The sequence below is a fragment of the Helianthus annuus genome, chromosome 10 (genome assembly GCF_002127325.2).
Source record: "Helianthus annuus cultivar XRQ/B chromosome 10, HanXRQr2.0-SUNRISE, whole genome shotgun sequence".
NCBI classification, from domain to species: domain Eukaryota; kingdom Viridiplantae; phylum Streptophyta; class Magnoliopsida; order Asterales; family Asteraceae; genus Helianthus; species Helianthus annuus.
Window position 1 is genome coordinate 138,541,245 of NC_035442.2, and position 27,992 is coordinate 138,569,236.

The 27,992-nt window shown below is 40.1% G+C and overlaps 1 protein-coding gene and 2 long non-coding RNA genes across 3 annotated transcripts; 2 read left to right on the top strand and 1 right to left on the bottom strand.

Annotated features, from left to right (window-relative positions):
• Positions 1 to 18,899: 18,899 nt before the first annotated feature.
• LOC110885743 lies at positions 18,900 to 19,742 on the top strand. The gene is made up of 3 exons (XR_002562385.1): positions 18,900 to 18,921; positions 19,361 to 19,594; positions 19,707 to 19,742. It is a non-coding gene; the product is annotated as an uncharacterized LOC110885743 (long non-coding RNA).
• A 209-nt stretch (positions 19,743 to 19,951) lies between these two features.
• LOC110885744 lies at positions 19,952 to 22,202 on the top strand. Its single transcript, XR_004869560.1, has 3 exons — positions 19,952 to 20,135; positions 20,915 to 21,122; positions 21,431 to 22,202. It is a non-coding gene; the product is annotated as an uncharacterized LOC110885744 (long non-coding RNA).
• A 2,636-nt stretch (positions 22,203 to 24,838) lies between these two features.
• On the bottom strand, positions 24,839 to 27,969 carry LOC118482704. Its single transcript, XM_035978325.1, has 4 exons — positions 26,778 to 27,969; positions 26,538 to 26,663; positions 26,234 to 26,435; positions 24,839 to 24,896 (listed from the first exon to the last, which is right to left on the bottom strand). The coding sequence occupies exons 1-4, from the start codon at positions 27,967 to 27,969 to the stop codon at positions 24,839 to 24,841; spliced, it is 1,578 nt and encodes a 525-aa protein (XP_035834218.1).
• Between the last annotated feature and the right edge of the window lie 23 nt (positions 27,970 to 27,992).

The window sequence follows — 27,992 nt, forward strand, 5'->3', positions numbered from 1 at the left end:
AAATTGTATGTGCACCTATATTTAGCCGAGTGTGTGTGAACATTGTGAGGATGCTTGGTGAATTTGTAGGGATTTCTAAGATGGACCATTGCTCATAAACATATTTTACATATTTCTTTTCGGTTCTTTCTTTATATCGAGCACCCCTTGATTGTTTTGACCCAAGTTATTTGTTTGTGCTTATGAAATGCTAGTTGAGATGATTGCCATTTAGAGAGTTTCGTTGATTTTAGTTTGCTTGATGACAAGCAAAGTTCAAGTGTGGGGATGTTTGATGTATAAGAATTTATACATCTTTTAAACGTCAAATACGCCCCATTTATGCGAAAACTCTTTGTATTTTCATTGATTTTGGTACTCATTTGAGTTGTTTGTGAAAATACAGGTTCGCGCTTCGGCCCGGTGATGAAACGAAGGCTTTTGGAGCAAAATGGAGCGAAAATGATGCATTCCAGCAAACTGCCAGATACGGCACTACCGTGCCGTACACTGGCACGACCGTGCCAAGCCTTCCGACATCGGCACTCTCAGCCAGCACTAGCATCCAGCAGCCAAACCATCGAAATCAGGGGATGCACGATCGTGCCAGGTCAATTTCAGCCCCAGATCATCTTGTTTCCGAGATCGACTCGATCACAGTCGAGCACTATCGGCTCGCACGACCAGGCCATGCCCGAGCACGGTCGTGCTACCTCGGGAACTTTTGAGCGCGATTTTTCCCAAAATGGTAGCATACTTGGTCAACATTCAAGAAAGTGGGTCTGACACTTGCCAAGCACGACCGTGCCAAATGGTGGCATGGTAGTGCCAAACGCCCAGAGTTTAAATACGAGTTCTTAGCTCATTTGCAGGAGAGTTGGAGCATTTTGGTGACTTTTTCTCTCAAGAATCTGGTCTTGGAAGCTTGTTGGAGCCAAGAGGAAGCCTTGAAGAGGACTAAATCACTTGAAGATCTACTCAAACACCATTTTAATCTTGTCTTTAACTTGGTTAGCTTACTACATTATGAACAATTTACGTTTCTTTGCATTTGATTTGGTAGCCATGAGCCTTATGGGCTAAACATTTGAGTTGTCTAAACTTTGTTGAAGCTAATGAATATGTGATAACATGGAAGTAGATGTGATGATTGTTCTTGTTAATCTTCATGTTGACGTTTAATCTTGTTCTTGGAGTTCTTGTACATGCTTAAAGTTCTTGTTCTTGAATGTTTGCTCATAAGTATTTACATGTTGTGTTGGAAAGCCCATGTAGAGATTATGATTATTGAATCTTGTTAACTTGTTAGTATGATTCATCGCATGAAACTAGGAATGGTGATTGCTAATGTGATTGAATGATGATTTGAGCATGTGTATGAATTCTTGCATCTAGATTTGGAAAGATCAAAAGTATGTTTATATGGATTCTATAGTTTGTGTTCATGTTAGTTTGATGATTTAGGCCAAAATTGTTAGCTAGCATGACCATGCTTGTGGTTCATATCAAGAACATGATGATAGTGCCAACTACTTGAAACCAAGTTAGGGTGATTAGTGTGTTGTTCATATTAGTTTTCCCTAATTTGTAGAGTTAGGAGTTTTGACAAACAAATAATTCATGATTAAAGGTTAACATCAACTTAGCAAGTGAGCTTAAAAGAATAATTTTTAGGTGATTAGAATGTTAATTCATTTTTAGTTTTCCTAAGAATTATAGACTAGCAAGCCTTGATTAGGGACTTAGTCAAATTTTAGAGCTTGCATCATCACAAAACCTTCCACCTTGTTGTCATATGTTTGTTAGTGGAGACTTAGTTTAGGCAACCCTTTCTTAGATATTGTTCTTTGGTAGAATTCTTAGTAGTTTATTTATTTGCATGCTAGTTTAGAAAAAATCAACCCAATCATTTGAAAAGGCTTTAAAGTAACAAAAGTTTAGTATCGAGACACCGCATCCACGGATTGATATCCGGTTCTTACCGATTAGCTATATTACCACCCGACGGGTACACTTGCCCTTTTGTGTGTGTAGTTAGTTTCTAGGTGAAAAACCATTTTTAAAACTAAATTTGTGTGAAGAAAAACTCAATTAAAAATATATTTAATTCACGCACATCAATAGAGAATCGAGATATAATGAGAGGTATAGATAGCCACAAGCAATATGCAGACCCAAACACACCTCCACACGATATCCCAACTTCCACTCTTCGTCGAGCTATCGGCGGTCACTCTTCCACCAAAGAAACAAGGAAAGAACACAGATAACCGAATCTCGGCAGGCGAATAGGAGTATCAGTGGATCGGGTTAGGATGAAAGGTCAGCCGGAAGAGCAACCTTGCATGCTAACCCAACAGACCTAGCTCCGTCGAGCCCCCGACGATCGGTATTCTAGAGATAATTTTTGTGTATTTAATTGGATAACTGACAAATCATTGCAATATCATTGTGTCACCAGCAAAACCATCTGATCATAACTATCTCCGGTAGTAATAATGCCTATATACTAATTCAGAAGGAAATCTAATAAATATAGGAAAAACTCCCTTATGTATCTAAACTTGTTAAGTATTTCTTCGTATACATATTTTTTATTAAATCTTTAGATCGATAACATTAAGGTAACTATTTTCTGAACAGTAGATGACAAGATAACTAGCCGTCATGTAGTATGTTCAGTCAAACTAAACCCAATAGTTAATTCAGGTTTGTGTGTTCAAGTTGAGCTCAAATTGTATAATAATACTATGTTACACACTCTAAGTTTATATAATTATATTATGTGTGAAAATATATGTAAGACGCTAGGTCCAAAGATTTTTAACTCGGTCGAGTTATGTGATCTAAATTTAGGAGTTTCATGAAATACAACAAAGAATTTGTTAGAAGTTAGCTCATTAATATGTAGAATGTTCCACTCATTATTAACTAAGTCACGTTGTGTGTGTTTCCACGATATTCAACAACTCTAAACACAATATTATCGTGATGTAGGAATGCTTTAAATATCAATGAGCTATCAAAATTGACGTGAGGTTGCCTATAACAAAAAATGTCTTCTCCAATGACTCCAACTTTGCTAGTAGCTTTACCTTCCTTATTCGTATATTTTTGATAAATCTTTGTATATTTTTGATAAATCTTTGTGAGGTTGCCTATAACAAAAAATGTCTTCTCCAATGACTCCAACTTTGCTAGTAGCTTTACCTTCCTTATTCGTATATTTTTGATAAATCTTTGTATATTTTTGATAAATCATTGTGAGATATGTGTTATATATAACTAATTAACTATATATTAAAGTTTATCGACGTTGAATAGTAAAACAAAAAGTTTCTTCTCCAATTGAGATATCCCACATTTGCAACACCTGCTCTTGCCACTTCCTACTACTTTCTACAAAATATGGCTTCTCTGAACCTTCGCTACATCCTTCTTTATACAACTCCTCCTGCTTACCTTGTTCGATTGTTTTCTTTTCCTTTTCTATTGTTTGTGTCAAAATGGAAGGTGTCATCCAAACCAAAGGGCTTTTAAACCTCCAATTTCTTCCTCCCATCAAACCCTCAAATCAGATTCTTTCTCAACAAAATCCCATAACAATCTCTCAGACAAAGAATCAATCTGGTTCGTGGTTTTGATGTTTTGTCTAAGCAAGCCCTTTTCTATACTGTAATTCTTCCATTTATCAGGTTTTTGGGGTTTTGCAGGTTAGTTTTGTATCCACTTAACAATTATTTTCAACCAATTACACTTGCCGATAAGCTTCTTGCTTTTAGGGACCTTAGTTTTTTGGACCGTTCACGATTGTGAGAACTTGAAGTTTTTGTTTGCTTTATGTGATGGCTGAGCTTTGAGGTAGTGTCGTGGTTTCAGTTTCGTTTTGCAGATTTGCTAATCAGGTATGATGGTTTTATTATGTTTTTAAGTGTTTATATTCCTTGATATTAACATCGAATGGAGGATTTTAACATAAGTTTGTTTTTTTATTGTTGATGAAGTATGAATTTAATTGAGTTAAGTGTTTCGGGCCACAAAGTTGTTGTAATTGAGGTTTAAATTTTTAGATGTGTTTGGGTGAATTTGATTTTATTTAAGTTTTATAGGCCATAAGTTTGGTGTATATCTCTTTATTTTCGAGTACCCCTTGGGAGTTAATGAACGACATTGAACGTATTAATGAAGGGTTTGTATTTGGAAGAGAAAATGTTCCCGATTTTTGTCATTTTCACTATTTTATGTAGTTGTTGAGCTACACTGATTCAGTATGTGGAAGAACTAATGATATACTCTAAACTATACATATCTATATACTATATAATAAAAGAAACCATTTGAGGGACACTTATCATCATATTAGACCATGTCTTATATATAATTATTATTTTAGTTTAATCTTTTCTAATTAATTATAGATAATTCTCCTATTAAATATTATTTAGTTTAATATCTTATGGATAATTATTATTTAGTTTAATATCCTTGTCATTTATAATATTATTTATTTGAATTAATTATTACTTTTATATTTATATAATTTACTTCAAATTCAAACTTAGTTATCTAATTTGATCTTAACTATATATTTGAACGTTTTGTTTACTTTGGTATCAAATAGATTTTACGAAACTTAAAATAAAACTAACTAATTGTAGGATCGTGTAGTTGACCCGAACGAGTCGTTCAGAGGAGTTTTACTTTGTTTCAGGTGCGAAAAACAAGAAACAAAGGTAGACACAGCTTGAATATCACTTTAATACTCTTTCTGATTGATTTAACAGCTAATACATCCAAGAATCAAACCGGCAACACCTCGGTATGATTTTCAACAAATGTTACAACTATTTCCTGATTTCGCTCGGACACACTATATATAGGCACTCTGATTCCGCTTGAACATGCTCAAGAGGAATCATCACTTCAAGCGAAATCTACACTAAACAATTCAAGCGGAATCAGAACAAGTGGTTTCGCTTGAAATGACTAGGTGTCATTTCAAGCGGAATCAGCCTATTTGACATCTAATTCTGCTATTTTCTCGTAAAACGTGCCCTGATCTATCCTATCTACACTAAGACTCGATACAAGACGAAGTCGACAGATACATGCACTAAGTATAGCACATTCTTCAATGTAGTGATTTATAGCTTTTTGCTTCGACATCATTGTTGCGTTCATCATTGTCAAAGCGTCTTCTCTCTCGGAGTTTGTCTTTTGAAGACCCGTTACTGTTCTATTCAAAACGTCATAAGACTCTTTCACATAGTTGAGATTGAATAGTAATTGATCCTTCATTTTCACAAGCTCAGCCAACTTTTCATCTTTTGCTGCACATTCCTTGCATGGTTCTAAACACTTTGTGCAAGGTTTGATGACTTCCACAATTTTTTCTACTTCAATTGTTTTCACCACCTCAACCACCTTTTCTGTTTCAAAAATCTCCTCAGCAACACTTCTAACTTCATCATTTTAAACAGCCTCATCTTCTTGAGCAGCATTTTTAAGCTTCATATGCTTTTGCTCTTTTGCTGCTCTTCTCTCCTTCAGCTTCTCCAAGCGATCTGCAAAATAAAAATGAAAACTTTCAGGAGAGAGATGAGATTTTGCAACATTAATATGTCTTTCTTCTTCATCGTCACTACTGTCATCAGTCGGTGACTGATCAAACTCAATTGATTTTTCAGAATTATCATGCAAAGAACCAGAATCAGATGGTGTTTGATAAAAAACAGCTTCTTTTTCTGAACTTTCATCACTTTGTACACTTTCATCTGAACTCTGTGAGCATTCTTCTGATGAAACAGACTTTTCATCTTCATTCTTCACAATAACTCCAATAGACTTCATCCATTCAGTAAACATGTCCGGTTCTTTCACAATCTTAGCAATGAAAGCTTTGAAATCTCCTTTCTCATCTATAAACATATCCCAGCTGAAACCTTCTGGTAATCTTTCATCATCCTGAAAGTTCTAGTTAAAGTTTTCTTGATTCCCCAGACACGCTCTCTTTGAATCCTCAATCACTTTTCTACCAGGAGCCACTTGTGGTTCTTGCTGTTGCTGTTGACCAACCTGTTGATATATGGCTTTCCGGTAGTAGTCATCTTTTCCGAATGGATTCTTCACATCATTAGCTTCTCTGTTCTTGCATTCCCTCTTGAAATGACCTTTCTCCTTGCATTTAAAACAAGTAACTTTAGATTTATCAAAACCTAAAGTAGAAACATGTGCATCAAGAAAGTCATTTTTTCCGGTAATCAATTTGAACTTCTCGGCTCTTCTTAGGACACTAGCTAGACACCATTTGATGTCCATGAGCTCCATCTCTTCAGCGTCTATCTGATCGTAATCCTCCTTTGTGAGCATAGGATTCCCGATCCATCCTGCAACCAAGCCTTCATAGGATAGGAGCACGGAACCAAGTAATGCCATGTGATCTTTCGCAACTTCTTCAGAGAAACTTTGACCATCAGGAAGATTCAAAGCAATGTTGCATTGTATCACACAACCATTTCCATTTTTAGAACTTTGATGTTGAAAACTTGATGTTGAATCTTTTGGATTGACACTTAGGTATGAAGAGAAACCACTGCTTTTGTTCGAACTTTGATCAACTTTTTTCAGACGAGTCTCCAGCACTAAAAGCAGTTTGAATCTTAGGGCTTCTTTCAACTTCTGGAATACTGCCTTTGTAGTACATTTTCACATCTTGTTGACCACTCGGATTGGTCATCCTTGCAATCTTTTGCTGTTCCAGATCTTGACTCTCTATCTTCTCAATGAATTGAGAAATTGTCAACCCATCATATACCCCAGTGTTTTTCAGAATCATCAAGTAAGTACCCCACTCTTTTTGTGGTAAAGCATCAGCTAACTTGTCGACCCATTCTTCACGATCTTTGGATATGCTTAGCATCCACATGGATCGTACTAAGTGGCAATATCGTTCAATTAGCTTCTTTGTATCTTCTCCGGGCAAACTTGTAAAAAGATCAAATTCTTTCTTGAGCAGTGCCTTTTTACTCTTCATCATATTCTCACTACCCTCAAACTTAACTTTAAGATCATCCCAAATCGATTTTGAAGTTTTTTCATGTTGGAGTAATACAAAGACGTCTTCTTTGATGGCTTGCTGAAGCAAACTAATCATCATCTTTTCAGCTCTGTATATTTCTCGTTCTTGATCATTAAATTCTGAGATTTGTTTTTCAGTTTGCAATTCAGTACGAGGTAGCACATATCTATTCAGAATACACTCCCATGATCTAAGATGGTTAGCTTGAACCCAGTTTTCAAAATGATCTTTCCATCCGTAATATTCTTCAATGCTCATTAGTTTCGGGGGTTTTTGCGTAGTTCCGATTTCATTTTCCAAATTCATGTTCTGAGCAATCGAAGCCGGAGTAACCGAAGATGTGGCAAACGCATTGTAGAATTCTTCACTCATGATGAAATCAAGTTCAAGCGAAATCTCCCAAACTGTCTTCTCGAGCGGAATTACGAAATTCAGGTTCAAGCGGAATAGCCCTGAAACAACAAACTTCAAGCAGAATAAGCAATTCAACAAAATGACCTGATTTCGCTTGAAATTCAAGCGGAATCAGGATGATTTGGAGCGGAATCAAACTTCGAATTAAAACACTGATTTCGCTTGAAATACTTTCAAGCGGAATAGGATGATTGAAGCGGAATCATAGGTCTTTCAAGCGAAATAGCAGATTTCGCTTGAAATTTTCAAGCAAAACAAGCAAATTCGAGCGGAATCAAAAAAATGGTCCGTTCAAGCGGAACCACTTCGAAGGTCCATTTCTCTCACTTTTAGTCTGAATTTTAAGCTGAAACTTTTAAGGATTTGTTAACATGCACTTTTACACCATATATGTGAAATTTAGCGGATTTTAACCATTAAAATTTGTTTTAATGAAGAAAGAAGGTGTAGAAGTAAGAAAATGCAATGAAAATCAACTGTAATCTGCAGAACTCCTCCTCCTGAGCTTTGATACCACTTATAGCGAAATCTACACTAAACAATTCAAGCGGAATCAGAACAAGTGGTTTCGCTTGAAATGACTAGGTGTCATTTCAAGCGGAATCAGCCTATTTGACATCTAATTCTGCTATTTTCTCGTAAAATGTGCCCTGGATCTATCCTATCTAGACTAAGACTCGATACAAGACGAAGTCGACAGATGCATGCACTAACAGACTCCCCCTCAGATGTTGACGAGTCGTACGTGTCGAGTCTTTGCAACTTCAGTCTTGATCCGTCTCTGGGCTTCACTCTTTTTAACAATCATCAGCAGACTCCCCTTAACAATGTGCTGGCATTCCTTAAGTTCATCAGCATCATCTGCTTCAGGATCGTAGTCTGGCTCATTTCCCAAGATCTCCTAGCTCTATTCTTCAATTCAGAATCCCCAGGTATCGGAACCTGGCTCTCTAAACACAAGCTTCTTAGGATCAATCAGCCTGGCTCTACTAACACTCAGCCTTGATGTTGTTCCAAGATCATGCCCTGGTTCTCATCCAGCTCAGGATTGACACCTGGCTCAAACTTGCACCTGCACAATCTCTACCTCAAAGTAAATTTCACATATTTACACATTTCAAATATAGAGACATGCACTAACTTAGACTCCTTCTTAAAATTAACTCTACAATCTTGATGAACCACTTGAAGATTTAATTAACACACTTTTCATTAAACACAAACTCCCTCTCACAAAATGTCATCATGTGTCACACCCCAATTTTCCACGTGTTACCAGTGGGCCCGGCGGGGAGTATCGTGACGTAGTTGATATCATCATTGTCAACACACACAACAATATAGCACAGCGGAAGGCTGGGTAAATAAACTATTACAAACCATACTGTCTGTCGATGTTTGAATACATGAATAATACAGACTGGAATGTAATAAGATCCACAGGCGGATCATAAAGTACAAAGAAACATAAACTACAGACTCCGGGTATCTATGGGATTTGCAAGATCCTCTACAACACCCTATAGCTCCAGCCTATTTCGATAAGTACCTGTCAATTCAATCTTTAGGAAAATACGTCAGTATACACTGGTAAATACAATTTAACTGACTCGTTTTGAAAACATTTAAGAAAATTGATTTAGATGCACATGGCACAAATCCTTTATAACTTGGGACAATCTTTGTTAAGATCTTGTATACAACTTTACATATTTGTCATACAAGTGGGGCCGGTTTGGAAGCCGGACATGATTAACTAACTCACCACTTATAGAACCCACAAAGGAGTTATCCCCAACTTGTGGGTAATTTAATATTTAGCATTTGCATCTGTCAGGTGCATGCCTGCACCCCGTGCATAGGTCGTGGCCATTAATAATTTAAATGAGCCAAGGATATCCAGGACACGGTCGTTAACCCCCAATTGTTTATGTTATCAAATAATACAGATTAAGCCATGACCAGGATCAAGCCATCAATCATATCAAACATAGCATTTAATAATAATAAAAGTCATTAAAGTAGTTCATCATAACATGATTGATGTTTCAAAAACCAAGCATTGTTTAAGTAGCGGAAGCATTGTTGTAAACCCAAGTTAAAAATACTGAAATGTCATAAGTGTCTAACAAAGTAATACGATCCTTGTCCACAACGACCGGCTCCTCTTTGTGCAAGCTCCATGTACCTAACGATCTGCAAGGCATGTAACAGAATGATCAACAAACTAGTTGAGCGAGTTCACAGTAAGTAAATGCATAACAGTAAGTAACGAGTGGCTCTACTGGGCCGATAGTAAGTTGTATAGGTGGGGGCTTCCCATGTTATGTGACCACTAGACTATTCGTATCAACTACTCGTATCATCCCTGTTCTTCTTCCGAGAACAGTAGCGCGTATGGGGTGTACGTAGGTTTTACGCACGTATCCTTCACAACCGAGGATAGGAGACGCGGGGGTGTACATGGGTTTCACGTACGTATCCTTTGTACCGAGGATAGAAGTAAGTAATGCGTACACGTAGGTTTTACGTGCGTGCCTGACATCCGAGGCAGTAATTGGCATATGACCACGTAGGTGTTATCCTAACCTACGGAACCGTCCTGACATCCGAGGATCATGGTAGGTGATAGTCTAGGAAAAGCATATGTACGTTCTTAATAAATGGTAACCTTTATCCCATTCCCACGACCCGGGAATCCCATGCCTTAGTAGGAGTGTGAACTCACCTGGGTTTGCTCGGCAGACAATAAAATGCTCAAGTATACAAGTAAGGGATCAACCACGTCCTATCATGGTTACTTATGCAAGTTAGGTTCGTACTCAACTATTGTACGTATAAGCTACACGTATGTATACACATATAATCATGGCAATGTACACGTATTCCAATAGTAGTCCAAAACAAACAGTAAACAAATATCCAAGTGCCCGGTCTAAACCAATTGGGCCTGTATAGTAAAAGTCCAATAGCATGGCCCGTCTCGAGTCGCAACGAGGAGATCCCGAGTCGCAACGGGACTCGTAACGGTGATGTTCTCGAGTCGCAATCGGAGCTGGTCTCGAGTTGTTAAGGTCCGGTTACGAGTCGCAACGGGACTCGCAACCGTGGTTTCGGTTCATCATGGTCCGGTTACGAGTCGCAACGGGACTCGCAACCATGGTCTCGGCTTGTGCCGTTGTGGTCTCGAGTCGTGATTGTGAGGTTTCGAGTCGCAACTGTGTTACCGAGTCGCAACCGGGTGTGTGTAACTGGTTTCCATAATCATAAGCAACAATCATTCCGTAATTTATGCAAACAACTAAGCAGTTTCACAATTCAGATCAAACCTAATAATTTGCAGATTTTTATATCATATTCAACGTGTTCATCTTTAAACAAATGCATAACAGTATCAAGAATAAACAATCGGATCATAATCAAATATATAGCAACCGGTTGGTTTTAAATCTTGCAACCCTATCATGCATCCTAACCGATTAACACATACATGCAACCGATTTACAATCAACATCACGAATCACTGTTAGGCTTCTATCATACAACCCGGTTTGTGTGAATATACATAAGAGCCGATTTACATACAAGCAGATTGGTTATGATAACCTATGTCACTTAATCAGTTTAGCTCGATAACATAACTCATCCGATTACAATCATATGGTGAACAAACGATTTGCAAGAACACAAACTAAACCACATAAATCGTACAAGAACATAATCAATCATACTAACCGGTTACAAGTAAAGGAGTGTGATCCGAATGGGAAGTTGGTTCTTGTGCCGCCGGTTTCCAAGCAATGAGAGGGAGAGAGAGTTTGTGTGTGTGTTGCTTTGTGGTTGCAAAGATTGTAAAACTAAAACCCTAAGATGTGTATGTGTATATATACGTAGAGGGGATGTGGGCCGAAACCCCCACATGGGTTTTCTCATGGTCTCGAGTCCACTAAATGGACCGAGTGGGTTTGTGTTCGGTGTGGTTCGATAATTATAACATTAAATCACATAATTCACGTAATACGTATCATTCATATAAATTAAATCTCGTAAAAGCATAACATATTCACATACAGTTCACAAAGTAGGTCTAGAATTCGAGTTGTCACATTATCCCCATCTAATTGGAAATTTCGTCCCGAAATTTGGTATGCACTCACTGAGGAAGCTAGGTAAGTTCAATCGTTCACTGATTTTCCTGGGGTGTCACATCCTCCCCCCGTTGATCTGGAATTTCGTCCCGAAATTCCGAAGTAGTAGCTTCAGCCTCAGTAGTGGTTGCATTGGTTTCGAATAACTGGGGGTACTTTTCTGTCATCCTGTCTTCGCGTTCCCAGGTGTACTCTGGGCCACGTTTGGAGTTCCAACGAACTCGAACAAGAGGGATTCTCTTGTTTTTGAGGACCTTCACATCCCGGTCCGTGATTTCTACTGGTTCCTCGACGAACTGCAACCGCTCGTCGATAGTGAGTTCCTTAAAAGGAATGATGAGGGTTTCATCTGATAAGCACTTCTTTAGGTTCGACACATGAAAGACATTGTGAACTGCTCCGAGTTCAGCTGGTAGGTTCAACTTGTAGGCTACCTTGCCAATCTTTTCTAAGATTTCGAATGGTCCGACGTACCGCGGATTCAGTTTGCCCCTTTTGCCAAAACGTACCACACCCTTCCAGGGTGAGACTTTCAATAATACCCGGTCCCCGACCTGAAATTCCAAAGGCTTTCTACGCTTGTCCGCGTAGGCTTTCTGACGGTCGCGTGCTGCCGCCATGCGTTGTCGTATCTGAGCTATCTTTTCTGTGGCGTCCACTACAATCTCTGGACCCGTAATCTGACTATCCCCCACCTCTGCCCAACAGAGAGGTGACCGGCATTTACGTCCGTACAATGCCTCGAATGGAGCGGCTTGAATGCTGGTATGGTAACTGTTATTATACGAGAACTCCACCAAAGGGAGATGCTTTTCCCAGCCGTTGCCGAAATCGATAACGCATGCCCTAAGCATGTCTTCAAGTGTTTGGATCGTTCGCTCAGACTGCCCATCCGTCTGAGGATGATATGCTGTGCTCATGTCTAATCGTGAGCCGAAGGATTTGTGCATTGCTTGCCATAGCTCTGAAGTGAATCGTGCATCGCGATACGAAATAATAGAGGTGGGCACTCCGTGCCTCGAAACAACTTCTTTAAGATAGACGTCTGCGAGAGTGGAGAACTTGTCCGTTTCCTTAATCGGCAGGAAGTGTGCAGACTTGGTGAGTCGATCAACTATGACCCATATTGTATCGTTCCCACGCTGAGATCTAGGTAAGCCTGTAACAAAATCCATGGAAATTTCTTCCCATTTCCATTGAGGTATCTTAGGCTGCTGAAGTAGACCAGCTGGTTTCTGGTATTCGACCTTGACTCTCGCACAGGTCAAACATTTTCCAACGTACGTAGCGATGTGGGCCTTCATGCTAGGCCACCAATAAGTAGTGCTGATGTCGTGGTACATTTTATCCGACCCTGGATGTACCGAATAGCGAGACTTGTGAGCTTCATCCATTACAAGTTCGCGTAAACCGCCATAGAGAGGGACCCAAATCCGGCCCGTTACATAGTAGGCGCCGTCTTCCTTTTGTTCCATTTGTTGTCGTGAGCCGCGTAAGGCTTCAGCCTTGACGTTTTCGGGCTTCAATGCTTCTACCTGAGCATTTCGTATCTGTGCTGGAAGGTTAGACTGAATCGTAAGCTGTAGCGCTCGCACGCGCTTCGGTAAGGTGTCCTTTCGACTTAGAGCGTCAGCCACAACATTGGCTTTGCCTGGATGGTACTTGATGGCGCATTCGTAGTCGTTAAGTAACTCGACCCATCGTCGTTGACGCATGTTCAAATCCTTCTGCTTAAGGATATGCTCGAGACTCCTGTGATCGGTGTAAATCGTGCACCTGGTACCGTACAGATAGTGTCGCCATATCTTAAGCGCGAAAACAACAGCTCCCAGCTCTAGATCGTGCGTCGTGTAATTCCGTTCATGAACCTTTAGTTGACGAGAAGCGTAGGCTATCACTTTATCACGTTGCATCAACACACATCCAAGACCCTGGATGGATGCATCACAATATACTACGAAGTCTTCTGTGCCTTCTGGCAATGAGAGAATAGGTGCGCTGCAAAGCCTATCCTTTAGATACTGAAAAGCAGTTTCCTGCGTGTTGCCCCAACGGTAGGTGACACCCTTCTGTGTCAGTAGTGTAAGTGGTTGCGCGATCTTTGAAAAGTCTTTAATAAACCGTCTGTAGTAGCCTGCCAAACCCAAGAATTGGCGTATTTCTGTTGGTGTACGCGGTGCAGGCCAATTTCTGATCGAATCTACCTTGGATGGATCGACATGAATCCCATCCTTGTTTACCACGTGGCCTAAGAAGTGGACTTCACGAAGCCAGAAGTCGCATTTTGAAAGCTTGGCGTACAACTGTTCCTTCCGAAGGAGTTCCAATATAAGGCGTAGATGTTGCTCGTGTTCCTCCTGACTCTTGGAGTAAATCAGGATGTCGTCGATGAAAACAATGACGAACTTGTCGAGATAGGGTTTGCACACCCTGTTCATAAGATCCATGAATACTGCAGGTGCGTTCGTAAGTCCGAACGGCATAACCAAGAACTCATAGTGACCATAGCGAGTTCTGAATGCTGTCTTAGAGACGTCCTCCTCACGGACTCTCAGTTGATGATATCCTGACCGTAGGTCGATCTTGGAATAGTAACACGACCCTTGCAACTGGTCGAATAAGTCGTCTATGCGTGGAAGAGGATAACGGTTCTTCACCGTCACCTTGTTCAGTTCCCTGTAGTCTATACACATCCTGAACGTACCGTCTTTCTTTTTCACGAAAAGCACTGGAGCTCCCCAAGGCGAAGAGCTTGGACGAATGAAGCCCTTTTCCAAGAGCTCTTGTAGCTGCTTTGACAATTCTCCCAATTCTGATGGAGCTAGACGATATGGTGCGCGAGCTATGGGTGCTGCTCCTGGAGCGAGCTCGATCTGAAATTCAACCTGACGATGAGGCGGTAAGCCAGGTAAATCTTCAGGAAACACCTGAGGGAAGTCACGTACGACTGGTATATCCTCCAATTTCTTTTCCTTTACTGATGCGTCTGAAACAAGAGCCAAAATGGCTGTGTGACCTTTACGTAAGCACTTCTGAGCCTTCAAGAATGAGATGATGCCAACCACAGCACCACTCTTGTCGCCTTGGACTTCAAGAGGTTCTTGACCAGAACGTGGAATACGAATGATCTTCTCACTGCATAAGATTTCTGCCTGGTGTTGGGATAACCAATCCATCCCAATCACGACGTCGAAACTTCCCAGAACTATGGGAATGAGATCTATAGAGAAGGCTTGACCAGCTAGGATAAGATTACAACCCTGAACTACGTGCGTGGCTTCTAGACTTTTACCGTTAGCTAACTCTACTACGTGCTTGGTGGGTAAAAGTGTTGGTGCACGTTTTAGCAGTTGACACATTTTCACAGACATATAGCTTGTATCCGCACCCGAATCAAATAAAACAGTAACGTAAACATTGTCGAGGAGAAACTTACCCATAACAACGTTGGGATCGTTCACTGCGTCGCCACGACCTAGTACGAATGCACGGCCCCTTGCCTCGTTGCCGTTGTTGTTTCCTCCGTTGTTGTTGTTGCCGTTGCCCTGGTTGTTGTTGTTGTTGTTGTTGTTGTTCTGGTTCCTGTTGAGCTGTGGGCAGTGTCTCTTGATGTGGCCTTCAGCACCACAATTGTAGCATCCCTTGTTGCCCTGTTGTTGGTTAGGCTGAGCGTGAGGCTGCTGCTGATTTTGGTTCGCAGGACGAAGGCTTCTACAGTCTTTGGCCTCGTGACCCATCTTGAGGCATCTTTGGCAACGACCCTTGGTACACTGACCGTTGTGGTGCCTGTTGCAGTTGTTGCACTTTGGAAGATTTCCGCGATATCCACCCTGCCTGTGGCTACCTGACGACTGTTGGTTAGGGCTTTGATAGTTGTCAGTCTTTCGCTGCTGATTCTGGGACTGAACCGAAACTGATGCTTTGCTTGAATCCCCCTCCCATTTCCTCTTGTTGTCACTGAGGGTAACGGGAGTGGCTGAAGGAGTGACTGTAGCAGTAGCGCTGACACGCTTAGGCAGTTTATTCTGATCCACTGCCTGATCGGTGATACGATGAGCGAGACGCTGGATTTCCTGGATGTTGTCGAGGTTAGCCGAGGTAACATGGCTCTGGATTTCTGGTGCCAACCCCTTGAGATACATCTCGATACGCTTGTATGGAGGGTCTACCATAGTTGGACACAGCACGGCCAGCTCGTTTGACCGCTTGGTATACGCTTCATTCTCCGACCCAACCATTTTCAGATTATACAGCTCGTCTTCTAGCTTGTGAATATCTTCACGCGTACAATACTCTCTCTTGATGAGTTCCTTAAAATCGTTTCAGGGTGTGGCGTTAGCAGCTGCCAACCCCAGAATTTGCACCTGCGCGTTCCACCAGGTTAGCGCGATTCCTTCTAAAGTGCCGGTGGCGTATTTCACCCTGCGTGCCTCAGGGCATTCACACATTTCGAATACTGATTCTAGCTTCTCAAACCAGTGGAGGAGTCCAACCGCTCCTTCTGTGCCGCTGAACGTGCCGGGACGGCAGTCCATAAAGTTCTTGAATGTGCAGACAGGCTGCTGCGCATGTTGACCTGCTTGAGCTGCTGCAACTGCCGCAGCAACTTGGGCTTGAACAAGAGCCTCTAACTGGGCTTGTGTCATGTTAATTCTTCCAGCCATTGATCTTCATGTCAAAGGCGAAATAGGTGAGAAAAGTTCGCGAATAGTGCGATGACAGAAAAGTGTAAGCACGTAGGGTTTCTCATGCTATAGTATCATGTGTATCTAAACGTAATGCGAGCAAAGTTCTAAGCAGTTCTAGCATACAGGCAATAAACATAAACCTTATTACCTAGGATGTCGAGTCTTGCACGTGGAGCGAAGCGTCGTTGTGGATCGTTGAGAGCACTGTTCGGGTTATAGTCTGGTTTTAATAAAAACTTTTTCCCGTATTAAAACCAAGTTCTCTATAACCAATGGCTCTGATACCAATCTGTCACACCCCCAAAATCCACACGCGGAGTACCACCGCTTGGGAGCGTGACATGACCAGGATCAAGCCATCAATCATATCAAATATAGCATTTAATAATAATAAAAGTCATTAAAGTAGTTCATCATAACATGATTGATGTTTCAAAAACCAAGCATTGTTTAAGTAGCGGAAGCATTGTTGTAAACCCAAGTTAAAAATACTGAAATGTCATAAGTGTCTAACAAAGTAATACGATCCTTGTCCACAACGACCGGCTCCTCTTTGTGCAAGCTCCATGTACCTAACGATCTGCAAGGCATGTAACAGAATGATCAACAAACTAGTTGAGCGAGTTCACAGTAAGTAAATGCATAACAGTAAGTAACGAGTGGCTCTACTGGGCCGATAGTAAGTTGTATAGGTGGGGGCTTCCCATGTTATGTGACCACTAGACTATTCGTATCAACTACTCGTATCATCCCTGTTCTTCTTCCGAGAACAGTAGCGCGTATGGGGTGTACGTAGGTTTTACGCACGTATCCTTCACAACCGAGGATAGGAGACGCGGGGGTGTACATGGGTTTCACGTACGTATCCTTTGTACCGAGGATAGAAGTAAGTAATGCGTACACGTAGGTTTTACGTGCGTGCCTGACATCCGAGGCAGTAATTGGCATATGACCACGTAGGTGTTATCCTAACCTACGGAACCGTCCTGACATCCGAGGATCATGGTAGGTGATAGTCTAGGAAAAGCATATGTACGTTCTTAATAAATGGTAACCTTTATCCCATTCCCACGACCCGGGAATCCCATGCCTTAGTAGGAGTGTGAACTCACCTGGGTTTGCTCGGCAGACAATAAAATGCTCAAGTATACAAGTAAGGGATCAACCACGTCCTATCATGGTTACTTATGCAAGTTAGGTTCGTACTCAACTATTGTACGTATAAGCTACACGTATGTATACACATATAATCATGGCAATGTACACGTATTCCAATAGTAGTCCAAAACAAACAGTAAACAAATATCCAAGTGCCCGGTCTAAACCAATTGGGCCTGTATAGTAAAAGTCCAATAGCATGGCCCGTCTCGAGTCGCAACGAGGAGATCCCGAGTCGCAACGGGACTCGTAACGGTGATGTTCTCGAGTCGCAATCGGAGCTGGTCTCGAGTTGTTAAGGTCCGGTTACGAGTCGCAACGGGACTCGCAACCGTGGTTTCGGTTCATCATGGTCCGGTTACGAGTCGCAACGGGACTCGCAACCATGGTCTCGGCTTGTGCCGTTGTGGTCTCGAGTCGTGATTGTGAGGTTTCGAGTCGCAACTGTGTTACCGAGTCGCAACCGGGTGTGTGTAACTGGTTTCCATAATCATAAGCAACAATCATTCCGTAATTTATGCAAACAACTAAGCAGTTTCACAATTCAGATCAAACCTAATAATTTGCAGATTTTTATATCATATTCAACGTGTTCATCTTTAAACAAATGCATAACAGTATCAAGAATAAACAATCGGATCATAATCAAATATATAGCAACCGGTTGGTTTTAAATCTTGCAACCCTATCATGCATCCTAACCGATTAACACATACATGCAACCGATTTACAATCAACATCACGAATCACTGTTAGGCTTCTATCATACAACCCGGTTTGTGTGAATATACATAAGAGCCGATTTACATACAAGCAGATTGGTTATGATAACCTATGTCACTTAATCAGTTTAGCTCGATAACATAACTCATCCGATTACAATCATATGGTGAACAAACGATTTGCAAGAACACAAACTAAACCACATAAATCGTACAAGAACATAATCAATCATACTAACCGGTTACAAGTAAAGGAGTGTGATCCGAATGGGAAGTTGGTTCTTGTGCCGCCGGTTTCCAAGCAACGAGAGGGAGAGAGAGTTTGTGTGTGTGTTGCTTTGTGGTTGCAAAGATTGTAAAACTAAAACCCTAAGATGTGTATGTGTATATATACGTAGAGGGGATGTGGGCCGAAACCCCCACATGGGTTTTCTCATGGTCTCGAGTCCACTAAATGGACCGAGTGGGTTTGTGTTCGGTGTGGTTCGATAATTATAACATTAAATCACATAATTCACGTAATACGTATCATTCATATAAATTAAATCTCGTAAAAGCATAACATATTCACATACAGTTCACAAAGTAGGTCTAGAATTCGAGTTGTCACATTATCCCCATCTAATTGGAAATTCCGTCCCGAAATTTGGTATGCACTCACTGAGGAAGCTAGGTAAGTTCAATCGTTCACTGATTTTCCTGGGGTGTCACAGGCGGCGGCTAGGGTTTCACTGGTACATCTGTAAATGTCTTTTTCCTAATTTTCATTGAATTTGTTTTCCTTCTATTACATTAATATCACGTAAATATTATTATCCCAGTTGGCAGTTTCCCTTCGATTGCATTTGTTTTCCATTAACGATTTCTATCGATTACATCTGTCTTTCTAAGTATATGATCTTTTCGATTTCATCTGTTAGTATATAGGTTGCTGAATTTGGAAATTACCGGATGTTGTTGTCACTTGGTAGAACTTTAATGCTACAAAAGCCAACATTCTAACCATAATGTATTGAAATTTTCTTTTAATCGTGGGATTTGAGTATTTAGTTTCTTTAATAGGTCCTATGTCAAAAGTAATATTACGAGATCAGTATGCAAAGTACACGTATTGGGATGTATTGAGTTTGTGGGGTGGGACTTGATTAATCTTTATTTTATAACAAATGATAGGTTGGACAATAAATCTCAAATAATTGCTGGAATTGCTTATGCGTGTTGAAGAGGGTTGATCGTTGGAAAGTTTCTGAAATCAGATTTGGCAAAAGTCATCACCTTCTTAAGGATATATGGTTCCACAGTCATGTATGTTTATCGTACTTAATAAACTACTTCCCAAATTCATACTCTTCAAGAAATGTGAAGGTCGCCCGGTTGGGTAACGGGTCAAAACATGTTGTGGTCAATGTGAGTATTTCCTTTTTTTTTTGCTTATTTCAACAATTTGAATGTGCGGTTTCCATTACAAAACTTCTTTGATATAAGTTTAATGTAAATGGTGGTTTATTGATATATGTAGGCTGGTGGATAAAATCAACTGGACAGTATCCTACCTTAAAAAGTGTTTGATGGGGTCCTTGATATATACGATGTGAAAGATTTAAGAACAACTGGTCAACTGTATATTTTCATATTTCATGTGTTTTAAGAAGTAGCTACCATTCACTTTGGAAAGCCAAATGCTGTATACCTGGAAAATTGGAATAAATTAAACTTTTTAAATAACTACATATACTTTTAAGGCATGTATGCATGGATATTTCACATGATCAAGGCACGTATGGATTTGTTGTCAAGTTTTATCTTCTTATTCTTATGATATGCTTAATTTTTATTAATTACATTATCTAAAATATTTAATACCTTTATATATTAGCTGCAACAGTTGCATAATGGACGGTTGGTAGAACTTCATTGAAATTTTTAATGGAAGTCAAAAGGAGACATGGTAAAATCTATTTTACTTTGCTCTTTAGAAAGTGTTTAGGACTACTTACTCGTTCTTTGGATTTTGTAATGAGTCAAATTGTTTATCTTGAAAATTTGGTTATAAGTAGAACTTAGCTAATGGTTTTGGTGATAATCTATTTTGCTCACAAGTTGGTTTATTCAAGTTATAGATTACATTTAACCATGCTTGTAAAAGTCCCGCTTATGCTCTAAGTACTCACTACAAGGTATGCTGTCGAGCACCGAGTACTGTTCGCCTAGCCAAATGGGTCACGATTGGGTAAGACGGGAATAAAAAAATGTCACTTTGTATTTATTTTATTTACTCATTTATGATTTATGTAAATCAAATGATGTGTTGTCACTTTTAATACTAGAAGTGACTGAAAAAATTTGAATGCCAGATGAAAAAAATGTAGGATGCTTTTATTGATTTCCCATAAGTATTTAGGGTATCAACGTAATTTTTTTCATTAATTATTTTGTTTTTATATTGATTCATTAGTTTTAAACACTTTTATATATTATTTTGCAATTCAAATTTGTTATTTTTGTTATTAGATAATGCATAATTTGTACAATTTATTTGATACACGATGTTGGAAGATTTTTGTCAACCACGTTTAGGAAATGGATTGCGCTGTCCATTTTCCATGCTTTGTAACTTATTATAAAAACGAATGTAAAAATATTTTTTAAAAGTGAACTTTTGAAGACGTTTGTTTATATAAGATCAGTTTTGATTGATTTTTCTTATTTATTTGCTTAATTTTGCAGGCATTTTTAGTGATGGTAAGGCACAAGAAGTGTGTTGGGTACACGTATGAATCACATTTTGGTGTGAGTGAGTTTTGGGGAAGTCCCATGCCACAACAAGGGGGTGCTAGAGTGAGTCTTGGTGTATACTTTCTGTTGGTAAATGAAGCATAATTTATCGAAGAAAGGTGCAACCCATGCTTGGAGAATGTAGTACCATTAAACAAAGGTAGTTAATTCTTTCTACAACAAATTTTCGTATTGATTGATAAATGCATTTTAGAAACGTTTTTTTATTGTAGCTTAAATGGACACTTGAGGCTGAGCAGATGTCAAAACCCTGTTAGATATTTTTTAGGCAATTGAATACTTTTGATAACTCAAAGTCGGATTGTTTTCGTGTTTTTTTACACATTACCGCCCACATTACGACAATTGTATTATATTTTTCATAACCGATTTTTATGTATTTTTTAAAAGTATTTAGTCGTTATGCTTAGTTGTGTTGTTTAGCTAAATAAATGGAGTTTTTTGCAGCTTAAATTTAACTGCAGTCATACCCGCATAAGATATTGATCGGGAGGCAAGCGCAAATTGCGACGATTAAGCAAATGGGTGGACTTGATGGTTTGCCGAAGAGAGTAAACATGAAACTTTTGGTGTTGGTCATGTAGCATTTCTACGAGTTTAGGTAAGTTCTCTAACTTAGCTTCATATCATAGAATTTGAAATGTATATTTATATAGTATTCGATTTAGTGCTTAGGATAATCAGGTTGGTTGGTTTAACCGATGAACCTGCATACAACCTCTATATATATATATATATATATATATATTATACGTTTTAAAAATATCAACCTAACCTAACACACTATGGGTAGGTGAGGCATACGATGTAGGAAATATGTAAAAAAACTGAATCCCTGTTTTAATTCTGTCCTTTGATACCTTATGTGAAAAAAAGTGTTTGTTATTTTGCATAGGATATGCGTAATAATAGCTGAAGATGGTAGATAGAAGAGAAAGGTGGCACTTGCATGGAATAGCTTTTGGTACTGATTCAATCACTTTCTCTAAAGACTTTCCTAGCGGATTTGCTGTTTTTATGAAAGACAATTATCTGTTAGAAAGACATTAATCTCAAGCTCAAGGCTTTAGAAGCGGCAGGTAGCAAGTCCGTTGGAAGAAGTCATGTAATAGAAGTATAGGGGGACATTTTGTTTTGACTGTGAAAATTCATATATTACAAGATTCTAATAGAAGTCATGTATGTTAAAGTTCTTTAATTCAAACAATATTTCATGTTGGTCGGAAGAACATGATTGTTATGACTTATGATGGGAAATCACTTTGTTGTTATTACATGGGTTGTGAACGTATAATTATGTATTAATCATAAGTAGTTTTTAGTACAAGTAATTTTCTCGAGCCCGGGAAGCAATCCCTGGTGATAACCTAGTGTGGTTTCATAACCACTTTCAATTTAATCAGTGGTTAAGCCACATGTAATTAAAACGAAAGTCAAACTGATTAAACACTAAGTTTGACTTTTAAGTAATTAAGCTAAATTAAACAACTAAATAAGTAATTAGAAGCTTACTAATGGTCCTAGCAATCTTTTCTACACTTGTAATCCACTTGTTACTGCTGAGAGGTCCAGAGCAAGTCCCACAAGAGAAGTGTTTGTAAATGTGCTTATGAACACAAAAGGAGGTGCACTTATGTAACAATTCTCATGGATTTAGATCATCTCCAGGTGGATTTGGGGGCCCTAGGATCACTCCAGGTGTCCTAGCATGTTCTATAAACCGACATAAGGCTTCAGGGGTCGTTACAAACGAAGTAAGGCGGTGGAACAGCCTTAACCCGCACCTGGCAGCAACATTCTGTATCTGGCAGTCTGACGCGGGACGCGTAAGACTTAAGGGGAGTCTTACGCGGGCCGCCTGGACCGGGTTAACTGGTAAAACAAGTTTTAAACTTGGCAGTTTCAGTCCCTGAGCGTCTAAACCCCTTTTTAGCTTCATTTTTGGCAATCAAGGTCCTTGTAGTTAATTTCTTGAGGCCCAAGGAGGTATATGCAAACTTCGTTAGGCTCGGGTTCGTTAAATTCCTTCAATAATGCAAGTTTCATCAGGTTGACTCTTTTAGCCCAAAGTTTAGAAAACATGCTTAACGATCTCGGAATCACGTGAAATTTTTATCACATATTCTCGGGAGTATATTTGAATATTACGAAGCCTCGGTTTCGTTAAAAGGCCACTCAGAGGTCAGAATTGACATATTGACACTTTTAACCCTTGCAATTTATAATCTTCCGATTATTTTCACAAACGGCATCGTATACCCAATCAACCACCCATTTAAGAATGTTTTCTTTACGTGTGGTCATTCAGAGGCTCAACTTTGGCATGTTGACACTTTTAGTCCTTTCGTTTGCATATTTTCACTTGTTGTCAACTTTAGTCCCTTAAACTCAATCTTTCGCATAACCGGAGTTTAGGACACGTGTCTATGTATAATTGGACACGTTTTTACGTGGTGTTACATCCTCACCCTCTTAAAAGAAATCCCGACCCCGAGATTTACTGGAATAAGTGAGGGTACTTCTGTCTCATAGTGGACTCAACTTCCCACGTATACTCAGGACCTTTACGAGCATCCCATTTAACCTTTACTATAGGTACATAATTCCTTCAGAGATTTTTGACTTGTCGATCCTCGATTGATATAGGTTTCTCAATGAACCTCAAGCTTTTATCAACTTGCACGTCTTTATGAGACATTGCTAGAGATTCATCGGCTAAACACTTCTTGAGATTACAAACGTGGAACACATCATGAATTCCACTCAGCTCCTCTGGCAAGTTTAGCTTATAAGCTACACTGCCGACACATTCGATGATCTAGAATGGTCCTATATATCTAGGGCTCAACTTGCCCTTTTTACCAAAACGCATCACACCTTTCCAAGGTGACACTTTCAATAAAACTTTATCGCCCACTTCAAACTTGAGAGGCTTTCGCCTTTTATCAGCATAACTTTTCTGCCTATCCCTGGTAGTTTTTAGGCGATCACGAATCTGGACAATCTTGTCCGTTGTCTCAAGGACTATATCAGGTCCTGATATCTGAGCTTCTCCCACTTCTGCCCAACAGACAGGCGTTCTGCATTTTCGACCATATAGTGCCTCAAAAGGCGCAGCCTGAATGCTGGTATGATAACTATTGTTATAGGAGAACTCAATCAATGGCAGGTGGTCATCCCAACTACCATCCAAATCAGTAACACATGCACGAAGCATGTCTTCCAAAGTTTGAATAGTACGCTCACTCTGACCATCAGTCTGAGGATGGTAAGCAGTACTAAAATTTAAACGTGTGCCCAAAGATTGTTGGAAACTTTTCCAAAAGTGAGAGGTGTATCTAGTATCTCTATCAGAGATAATAGCCACCGGTACTCCATGAAGAGCTACAATCTTATCGACATACAACTAGGCTAACTTGTCGGAGCTATGAGTCTCCTTGATGGGCAAGAAATGTGCTGACTTCGTCAATCTATCTACAATGACCCATATAGTATCATTTTCGTGCCTTGTTTTAGGTAACTTGGTTATAAAATCCATGGTTACCATTTCCCATTTCCAAGTGGGAAGTTCCGGCTGTTGTAGAAGACCTGATGGCTTTTGATGTTCAGCCTTAATCTGAGCACATGTCAGGCACTTAGCTACATGGGTGGCAATAGATTTCTTCAAACATATCCACCAGTAATTGGCCTTTAAGTCTTGATACATCTTGTCACCTCCTGGGTGAACCGAATACTTAGAGTTGTTGGCTTCCTGAAGGATCACATCCCGAAGTCCTCCTTGGATAGGAACCCAAATTCTGGCATTCATTCTCAGAATTCCATCTTTTCCAGGTGTTAACTGTTTGGCAGTTACACCTAACTTTCATTTGGAAGATTAACTTCCAATACAGCGTCTTTCTGTGTAGCTAATAGTCTTTCATTCAGACATTCTTCAATTCAATGCTCTTTGCATTGATCCTAATCGGTTTAACTCTTTCCTTTCGGCTTAGAGCATCTGTGACCACATTCGCTTTACCGGGATGGTAGCGAATCTCGCAATCATAATCATTTAAAGTTTCCATCCAACGGCGTTGTCTCATATTGAGCTCTTTCTGGTTGAACAAATGTTGGAGACTTTTGTGATCTGAATAGATTACACATTTTGTTCCATACAAATAGTGTCTCCATAATTTTAGTACGAATACAACGGTACCCAATTCCAAATCATGGGTGGTTTAATTCTTTTCGTGCACCTTTAACTGTCGCGATGCATAGGCAATTACATTGCCCTGCTGCATAAGTACACACCCCATGCCGGTGTGTGAAGCATCGCAGTAAACAACAAAATCTTCAACTCCATCCGGTAGATACAGTACCGGAGCATTGCTCAACCTTTGCTTCAGGATTTCAAAAGATTCCTGCTGCTTTGGACCCCAATCAAACTTCACATTCTTACGGGTCAAGGAGGTTAATGGTGCAGCTATTCTTGAGAAGTTCTCGATGAACCTTCTATAATATCCTGCTAAACCCAGAAAGCTGCGAATTTCTGTAGGTGTCTTAGGTGCTTCCCAATTCATAACAGCCTCTACCTTGGCAGGATCTACTTGAATACCTTGTTCACTGACAACGTGTCCAAGGAACTGGACTTTCCGAAGCCAAAATTCGCACTTGGAGAATTTGGCATACAACTCTTGTCGAAGCAGTCCTAAAATACACCGAAGGTGCTTTTCATGCTCCACTTGGCTACGAGAGTAAATAAGTATGTCGTCTATAAAGACAATGACAAACTTATCTAAGTATGGCTTGCAGACTCTATTCATGAGATCCATGAATGCTGCAGGTGCACTAGTGAGCCCAAAAGGCATCACTAAGAACTCGAAATGTCCATACCTCGTTCTAAATGTTGTCTTCGGAACATCTTCAGTTCGAACCTTGAGTTGATGATACCCAGATCCCAGATCAATATTTGAGAAATAACTCGCTCCTTGGAGTTAATCAAATAAGTCATCGATCCTGGGTAAAGGATAACGATTCTTGATCGTTACCTTATTAAGTTCACGGTAATCAATGCGTACGCCCATTGATCCGTCTTTCTTCTTCACAAACAGAATTGGAGCTCCCCAAGGCGAAGAGCTGGGCTGAATGAAACCCTTTTCCAACAAATCATCCAGTTGAGTTCTGAGCTCCTTCATCTCGGTAGGCGCTAGACGATACGGAGCTCGTGCAATAGGCGCAGATCCTGGAAGGATATCTATCCTGAATTCTACTTGCCTCTCAGGAGGTAATCCCGGTAACTCATTAGGAAAGACATCAGGATACTCTGAAATGATTGGAATGTCTTCAATCTTCGGCTTCGGGTCATTGACAGTCACTTGTGCCATGTAAATGACACATCCGCCCTTCAAACACTGGGATACTTTAAGAATAGACACATTGCTGGGCAACCCGTACTGTGTGTCTCCTTGGATAGTGACTGATTCACCGGATGGGGTTTTGATAATGATAAGCTTTTTATCACAGGCAATTTGGGCTTGGTTATGCGATAACCAATCCATGCCTAAAACTATATCAAAACCAGCCAATTTCATTGGCAGGAGGGACAACGGGACATAATAGTTCTTAATGGATATGGAACATCCATCAAGAAGAGTTGAAGCTGATTCTAAGGTACCATCAGCGAGTTCTGCCTCATACTTTATGTCTAGAGTCTTAATAGGCAAATTCAACAACTTACAAAACTTATGATCTACGAAGGACTTATCAGCACCGGTATCAAATAAGACTCTAGCATAAATATTATTGATGAGGAAGGTACCTGTTATGACGTTATCATCGGTCACCGCTTCCCGTGCCTGCATCTGAAACACCCTGGCATTGTTCTTCTTAGCCTCCTCAGGCTTCTTCGCATACTTGGGGAAATTGGTCTTGATGTGCCCCTTTTCATTGCAACCGTAATAGGTTGCATCCTTAATGTTCCGGCACTCGACAGATTTGTGCCCCTTCTTCTTGCAGATTCCACACGGTTTAGCCTGTGGGTCTTGGTTGCACTTGCCAAAATGCCTTTTGTGGCAAGTCTTACACCTGGGCTTATCACCAGTCTGCCCTTTCTTGGAACCAGAGTTCCCTTTTCCCTTCTTATTCGACTGGGAGGACTGATCATCCTCTCTCTTCCTCTTCCCCTCTTTAGAATTTTTCTTCGCCCTGCTCCTCACAATATCCAATGTGAGGGATAATGATAGATCCACAGCGGATCTATAGGTGGTTGGCTTTGAAGCCTTAACATTCCCCTTAACTTCAGGGGCTAAACCACCAATAAAACGCGCAATGCGCTTGGGCTTAGGTGTGACTAAATACGACACAAGCCTCGACATAGAATTGAAACTAGTCACATAGGATCCACAGTCTAGATCCTTCATCACGAGGGTGAGAAAATCAGTCTCTATACGCTCCACCTCATGCTGAGGACAATAAGTGTCCTTAACCAGATCAACAAACTTCTCCCATGAGAGATTATACAAATGCACTTTCCCAATGGATTGTACAAGCGCTTTCCACCATGTAAGGGCATCGCCCTTAAAAGATTGGGAGACAAACATAACCACATCTTCTTTAGCGCAACCGCTAATATCTATCACCGTTTCCATCTCATCTAACCACTTCATACAGTCTATCGCCCCTTTTTCTCCTGTAAAGTCTCTTGGCTTACAGGAAACAAAATATTTGTAGGTACAACCCTTGGCGTGCCTAAGGGTATGCTCAGGAACAACCTGCTTCTTGGGTACACTACCCTGGTTAGACGAGTGTGGGGACTCACTTTTCCTGTGAGTATGTGGTTGAGAATGGGTTTTTGAAAGAGTTTGAGACCGAACAACACTCGGCTCTTTAAACTTAGCCTCTACCGCTTGAGAAACTGCAGCAGTGATCAAAGCTTGCAGTTCGGCACCAGTAATATTAATTCTGGTGTTGCCCTCTGCTGGATGACTGTTTGCTTCGTCTGAGCCAGCCATTTCTGGATGCTATAATATAGACA

What these genes read in the sequence shown, in the direction of transcription:
- LOC118482704 (XM_035978325.1), bottom strand. Translation starts at nt 27,969, where the DNA reads ATGGCTGGCTCAGACGAAGCAAACAGTCATCCAGCAGAGGGCAACACC. An exon ending in CCTGCCAATGAAATTGGCTG is followed by an intron (nt 26,436 to 26,537) that starts GTTTTGATATAG and finishes CCGGTGAATCAG; the next exon opens with TCACTATCCAAGGAGACACA. An exon ending in CCGGGATTACCTCCTGAGAG is followed by an intron (nt 24,897 to 26,233) that starts GCAAGTAGAATT and finishes TCTGAATGAAAG; the next exon opens with ACTATTAGCTACACAGAAAG.